Source organism: Porites lutea, chromosome 7, assembly GCF_958299795.1.
Source record: "Porites lutea chromosome 7, jaPorLute2.1, whole genome shotgun sequence".
NCBI classification, from domain to species: Eukaryota; Metazoa; Cnidaria; class Anthozoa; order Scleractinia; family Poritidae; genus Porites; species Porites lutea.
The window spans coordinates 6,531,067-6,538,566 of NC_133207.1; the positions used below are offsets into that span (position 1 = coordinate 6,531,067).

The window sequence follows — 7,500 nt, forward strand, 5'->3', positions numbered from 1 at the left end:
GGGACTATTTACCACTAAGATGGAATACAATTAAATTCGCGTGACCTGCACCTCTACCCTAAGTGCCAAAGAATTTTCAAGCAATAATTCCAGTTTGTTCAAGTGTTTTGTGACCCGCACAAAAAGCCTTTGAACAAGAGGAAAGTAATAAAACTAAGGGACTGTCACTATCTATTACCTGTGGTGGGTTAAAAGGAGGATTTTTGTTGCAAGAAAAAAAATGCCTGTATTCACTTCTAATAAAGATTTAATTCCTTTAAAAGATTGTTTACAAAATTAACCATATACGATTAAAGTTATTGTTATCATTTAAATGTGATACTAACCTTTTTCATGTCTCCTGCATAAAAGCCATGACTTTTTTGTTGTCAGAACGCCTGACAACAGTTAGAAGACTTTCTCTCCAGCCACCCTGAAATTTGCCCCTAAAAGATTTTGTTATATCAGGCTCTTGTAGGATTCTGTCCAGTTCGGCCCTGATCTGCATAGGAATAAAATGAAATAAAATTAACATCATAAGTTTATGTATTCAAATACTGTAACAGTGATCATTTACCCTTCTGAGATAACAAGGCTTCATGCCTGTACATTAGCATGAACACTGGATTCACCCTGTCTTGTTTTCTGTGGCTAACATACTGTCGTGTGGGTCTTTAGATAACAGTCTGATAATTTAGGGGAACGGTGAACGAAGACAAACGAACAGACAAGGAACAGAATCTCGATAACCAAACACAGCTATATTTCAAAATGATGATCTGATCATACAGTACTTTCCATGTGACTTGCGCGTGCGCATACATTTATGACATGACCGCATAACATGCTGAGTTAAACAATAACAAGGTTCAAATAGCAAGTTCAGTCTACTCGACATCCTCCGGGGGGGCGCGGATGCATCTTGTCCATTCTGAAATTCTCCCCATGGCGTCAGTAGCCGCAGCTCGTCTCGGTCTAGTTGATGTGACTACGGTAGATTGTTGCTCAGGAGAGTTTCGCGATGCAATCCTAGAGGAAGAGGGACTCGCAGTAACTTCAAGAGGATACAGTTTGGAGACAGGACGGTTGGTATATCCAGTACTTGTGCGAATGTGTGCTGCCCTCACAAAGCCATCACCTCCTCTAATCAGGTCTTCTATAACTGCTAGCTTCCATGATGATCTGGGACCTTCGTCATAGACTAGTACAACATCTCCCGTCTTGATTGATTGCTTGTTGGTACCGGATGCTCTGTGGAATTCGCGAAGTGAGGTCAGGTATTCGTGTCTCCATCGGTTCCAGAAACATTCAAGGATATGGGCTTGTGCTGTCACACGCTGCCTCATGTCAGATGCACCTCCATAGTCCGGGTCAGATGGATCATCATCAGCAATGGGATAAGGCAGGGAAGAGATTCTCCTCCCGTTTAAGAGATGAGAAGGTGTTAATGGCTCTTCGTCTGTACAATCACTTGAAACATAAGTGATAGGGCGATCATTCAGGACAGCTTCTACTTCAGTGGCGAGTGTTTGGAGCTCTGTTAAGGTGATAGATGCCTTGCCAAGTGTCTTCTTAATGGCTCGTTTCGTTAGTCCAATGATTCGTTCCCAAAAGCCTCCGTACCATGGAGCGCGTTTCGGGATAAATTTCCACTCAACGCCTTGTCGGCTGAACTGTTCCTTTAGTGAAGGAGATTTGAATAGGTCACTGAGGGTATCTGAGGCCGCAAGGAACGTGGAGGCATTATCTGATATCATGTGATGTGGCACAGATCTGCGACTTGAGAATCGTCGGAAGGCTTGCAGGAAACTTCGCTCCGAGAGGTCACTGACAACTTCCAGATGTACCGCTCTTGTTACAGCGCACGTAAACAGACAAATGTAGCTCTTGGTGGTACCCTTTTCTGATCGCACATAGAGGGGTCCAGTAAAGTCAACTCCAGTTACTGAAAATGGTTTTGCTTCCTGGACTCTTAACTTAGGTAAGGGTGCGGGATCTGGAGCTCTGAACGCCGTTCCTTGCACCTTCCGGCAGGTCACACATCGACGAAGAAGTTTCCTCACATACTGCCGAATTGAAGTTATCCAGAATGTTTGGCGAAGCATGGTCACTACCACGTTGACACCAGAGTGAAGTTGCTTTTTATGGACTTCGTAGACAACCAGTGCTGTGAAGGGATGGTTGGGTGGAAGCAGATAGGGAAACTTTGCTGACTCTGCAAGCTGAGCATTATGGATCCTCCCCCCGGAACGAAGGAAGCCGTCAGCATCGAGGAACAGGCGGAGTTGTTTCACTAATGTCAAACGGGTACTGGAGTTGGATCGAAGGTTAGCAATCTCTGCTGCATAGATTAGTGCTTGGGAGTTCTGGATCCACTTGCGTTGGGCGTCTTGCCTCTCCTGTACAGATAGGGGGCCATGTGTCTTTGTTGCAGGATGTTTCAAGTTCTTCACAAACCGTAGAACGTATGCTGTTACGCTGAGAAGTCTGGAGAGAGTGCTGAATCTTGAAACATCAATAAGATTATGGATGCCTAGTTCTTTCTCCGTCGGATCTGTCTGAGTCGTCCCATTCCTGGTTGTGGCATCAGTGTCTTGCGCATCGGCGATGTCACACAGCTGTAGATGGAGTATTTTGGAGGGATTCCAAGACGGCCATTGCTCGACAAGTGGTAACCATTGGGGACCGTGTTGCCAAAGAGATGAGGTGTGAAGCTGTGTTGTAGAGATGCCACGAGTAAGCAGATCAGCAGGGTTTTCTTGGGTTGGGCAATGATTCCAGACAGTAACAGGGAACAGTGTCATGATCTCTTTGGTGCGGTTGGCAATAAACTGTTTGAGGGGCTTGGAGCTGTGTAACCAATGGAGGACTATCTCGCTGTCTGACCACAGATGGACTGTAATATTGGGAAATCTCGATTTGAGGGCTTCTGCTACGAAATGAGCTAGTCTTGTACCGATTGATGCCGCCATTAGTTCCAATTGAGGGAGTGTCAATTTCTTCAGTGGAGCAACACGTGACCTTGACATGACGAGTGAGGTCTGGTCACCATTAGAAATGTAGGCTACAGCTCCATATGCTTTAGGGCTGGCATCAGCAAAGACATGTAAGTAGATTGGTTGTGCATTAGACGGCACTTGTGAGAAGAAGCATCTGGGTAAGATCAGCTTGCTAGCCTCTTGGATATCTTGGGCCATGTCATTCCACTTGGCTTCCAGTTCTGTGGGAAGTGGCTCGTCCCATTCCAGCTTTCTTTGCCACAGTTCTTGAAGGAGGAGCTTGGCCTTCACAGTGACTGGAGATATGAATCCCAGTGGATCATAAGTCCTTGAGGCAAGTTGTAGTACATCACGTTTGGAGGTTGGTTGACTGGAAGGGGAGGCGAGTTCCTTTGGTGCAAGAGAGATGGTGTCTTGGATTGGGTGCCAGCGCAAACCAAGAATGTTGACCACAGTGCTTGGATCGGCCGTTTGATCTTGTTCTGCCCCTTCACGAAGTCGTGGGCTATTGGATGCCCATGAGCGCAGGTTGAAATTGGCTTCATTCATGATTGATCTTGACTCTTGATAGTAACGGATGATGTCAGTTTCTTGGTCACACCCGGAGATAACATTGTCTACATACATATTGTTTCCAATGTCTTTGGCCACAGGTGTACTGTAGTTTTCCAGATGATGATGCAGTGTAGCGTTCAGCATGAAAGGGGAACTGGTGGAACCAAATAGGACCGTCTTGAAACGAAAGACCTGAAATTCGCTTTCCGGATTCTTAGGGTCTGACAACCAGAAAAATCGGGTAAAGTCTCGGTCATTGCCATCGAGACCGACATGAAGAAAGGCCTTCTCAATATCTGTGGACAGGCCGTAAGTGAAGGATCGGAATCTTATGATGATGGAGCACATATCGCTTAGAAATGGAGGGCCCACCATAAGGCAGTCGTTCAAACTTGGAGAGTTGTTTGAGGATCGGGAGCTGCAATCAAAAACAACTCTGATAGGTGTGGTAGCAGATTCTTTCTTGACTGCGTGATGTGGGAGGTAGTGCGCTCTATCCATACTGTCTACATTGTCAACCCTTTCAATAAATCCACGCCTTTCATGTTCTTTGATAATTTCCCCGTACGAGGTAAGAAGGCTAGGTGTCTGAGCAAGGCGGCGTACCATAGCCCGCGTGCGGCGTGCACAGCTACCATAGTTGGAAGGTAGTGTGGGAAAATCTTCCTTCCATGGGAATTTGGCGCTGTAACTGCCATCGGACATTCTTGTGATTGAGGATCTCTGGTAGTGTTGCAGGAAGGACTCCTGGTTATCCACTTCTGTAGGTGGTGTGATGCCTATAGACTCCAGAGACCAGAAATGTTCAAGATCACGTTCTGCCGCCGTTGTGGAAGACAGTGTCTGTAGCAGGTTCACAGCAGTGTCAGTGCGATTGACGCAGTTAGTCTGTAGCGGTCCAGAGATGAGGTAGCCAATCTTTGATTCTACAGCAGTTGGGCCTTGACCGCGGATGACCGTGTCCATCACTATATCCCAATAGTGATCCGCACCAAGTAGAAGTGAGATTTCAAAATTCTCGTCCGACGTCACAGGGTGGGCAAGTTGAAGACCCCTTAGGTAGGGTATGGTTCGGACCTGCTGCCGAAAGCGGTTCTGAAGTGGTGTGGTGATTTGGTCAATCACGAGGACACGTACTGGTACGTGTTCCCCATTGTTAGTGACGATAGTGATGTTGGCCATAGGTAATCGTCTGTTGGATGAGGAGTGTGCACCAAAGGCAGACAAGGCAATAGATTCATTCTCTGTGTAAAGTATGCCTAGTTGATCAGCCAAGGACTGCGTGATAAAGGAGCGCTGTGCACCTTCGTCGAATAGAATGTTAGCTTCACAGTGCGTATGGTTATAGCCAACAGTTGCTACAGCAGTTTTCAAGAGTGATATTGGGCCATTGTTGACTGGGATATTCGTTTGAGTAATTGGTGCGAGAGAGGTATGTACCCTGAAGGGTGGCTCTGCTATAGAAGTATGAGGACTGTGAGTGGGAGCCGTATTGTCAGGTGTGGTCGGAGGGTTGATGGCAGGATCAGTGGGGCCCAAACATAAACTTGTGTGATGTTTCCCCTTACATTTATGGCAGCGGAATTTTGACTGACACACTGAAGACTTGTGTTTCCCCAAACAATTGAAGCAATGTCCGAGAGTCTTAACCTTTGTCCATCTCTCCCGAACGTCAGTGACTACTTGACAATTGTAGGAGGGGTGGGGACCCTTGCAGTACAGACATGTTTTAGATTCTGGTTTACTAGATTTCCCCAAATGAGGCTGTTTTCCTTGTATTTGAGCGAGAAAAGAACCAGTGATTGTTGGGGTGAGTCCATAAGGGGTGTCGTTAAGTTGGGTACCTGCTTCAAGGATTCGAATTTCCCTTACAATAGCTTCTCTCAACTCCTGGAATTTCCATTCAGGGCTCTCGTGTTCACGGGCTAAGATCTTTCTCAACTCATGGGGTAACTTTCCCAGGATAATTGGAACGAGGAGATCCCCATAGCTTTCGTGTGATCTTCCAAGTGATTCAAGACCTCTGACATGAGTTTCCATGGTATCATAAAACAGTTGCAAGCTTGTTAACTGGTTGGCAGGGCTAGCAATTTCCAGGAGAGCTTGCATATGGGCACCTATGATCTTACTGGGTTGCCCAAAACGTTCCTTAAGTAGTTTTATGGCTTGCTCATAATTGACATTGCTTAGTGGGAAACCAGCTATAGCCCTTGAGGCGACCCCCGTTAGTTGGGCCTTCAGGTAACTAAACTTCTGTACTCCCCCCAATGTGGTGTGAGAGTGGACAGCTGCTTCGAATGAATCCCAAAATGTGGGCCAGTTGAGGGGATTGCCAGAAAAGGTAGGTAAATTCAGTTTGGGAAGGCGGCTACTGTGGTTAACATTCAACTGAGAGGTCTGAGGCGGTGGATGCGTGTTCAGGGGTGGCTGAGAATTCGGTTGATCATTAACAGTTTCCCCAGAGGCTGCTTGACTAGTGGGTGGGGTATTTTCGTGACTGTTTGAAGTGCTGGGTTCGGACGTGTTACTTGGTACGAGTGGGGTTTCATTATACACCATTTGTGGGGATTCCTGATGAGTGGAGGACGGAGGCTGGGTAGCAGATTTCTTAGGAGATATTGTGACATGAATAAATCTACTTATCTGGCTGGTGGTATCTAGAATTTCATCATGGATTTCTTCTGTCTCAAAAATCTCTTGCTCGAGATCCTCCGGTTCTTCGATGAGCGCCGCAATTTTCTCGTCCAGTCCGGTGAGAATAGTCTTCTTCCGTGTAAGTTGTTCAATGATACTGTTAAGCGATACAACATCCATTTCGGTGGGTGCCTCCTTCTTCATAAGATCCTTCGCCTTGTTCAAGGTCTTCGTTAAGTGAGCACGATAACCCGCACGTGAAGAGGTTAGTTTCGGGAGAGTTTCCGCCATACTGCGTTGGATGATCCTGGTCTCGGCACCAAAATGTCGTGTGGGTCTTTAGATAACAGTCTGATAATTTAGGGGAACGGTGAACGAAGACAAACGAACAGACAAGGAACAGAATCTCGATAACCAAACACAGCTATATTTCAAAATGATGATCTGATCATACAGTACTTTCCATGTGACTTGCGCGTGCGCATACATTTATGACATGACCGCATAACATGCTGAGTTAAACAATAACAAGGTTCAAATAGCAAGTTCAGTCTACTCGACACATACCACAGCAAATAATACCTTAAAAACAGCAGTCAACAAAGCAAAATAGGGTACAGTCAAACCTCCCAGTACAGACACCTCTGTTACGGACAGTTTCCAATGTCCCGACAAAATTCTCATATATTTTCTTAATAAAAAAACCTCAGTCTATAATACCGACTCTCTCTAATACGGAAAACTGACACTAAATCTCGACCCCAGAGAGTAAATTCATATAAACCTAACCTCTTTATCATAGACACTGCGGTGATCAAATGGAAGGCCGATTCCTGATCATGCACAGGGTGAATTCCATCTTAAGTCTGGCTGATGAGCTATACAAAGTGATATAAAGCCCAGTCGCTTTTACCAAACAATGATTTGCAAAAGGTGTACAGAAGAACTTAACCAACTTTTTGAAGGCTTCAATAACCACAGATAGCATAAACATCTTTTCTATTGCATTTTGTACTCTGGTTACTGTTCACTGCACTTGCAATATAGTGAAAGGACGCTTTCAGACTTGTGCTTTACATTACAACTTTTTACATGCAGGATTGCGCTGTAGCTCGTTTTGTTTTAAAACAGTAATTTGCCTGTTGCTGAGATGTACAATGTTCTCTGCTACTGAAAGACATTGTCTTTGTGCTGTGAATTGATAACTTTAAATTCAGTTTAAGAGTGTGAGCCTGCCTGGTTTTAGCTACTGAACACTTAAAACTGTAAGTGGAGTCATAGAAGTGATGTCATCATAGTAACCTCTTTTATACGGACACCTCTCCAATACGGA

At 45.4% G+C, this 7,500-nt stretch overlaps 1 protein-coding gene across 1 annotated transcript; it reads right to left on the reverse strand.

Moving 5' to 3' along the window:
* Positions 1–640: 640 nt before the first annotated feature.
* Positions 641–6,726, reverse strand: LOC140944352 (uncharacterized). Its single transcript, XM_073393517.1, has one exon. The coding sequence runs from the start codon at positions 6,456–6,458 to the stop codon at positions 867–869; it is 5,592 nt and encodes a 1,863-aa protein (XP_073249618.1). The 5' UTR covers positions 6,459–6,726; the 3' UTR covers positions 641–866.
* Positions 6,727–7,500: the final 774 nt, after the last annotated feature.

What these genes read in the sequence shown, in the direction of transcription:
- LOC140944352 (XM_073393517.1), bottom strand. Translation starts at nt 6,458, where the DNA reads ATGGCGGAAACTCTCCCGAAACTAACCTCTTCACGTGCGGGTTATCGT.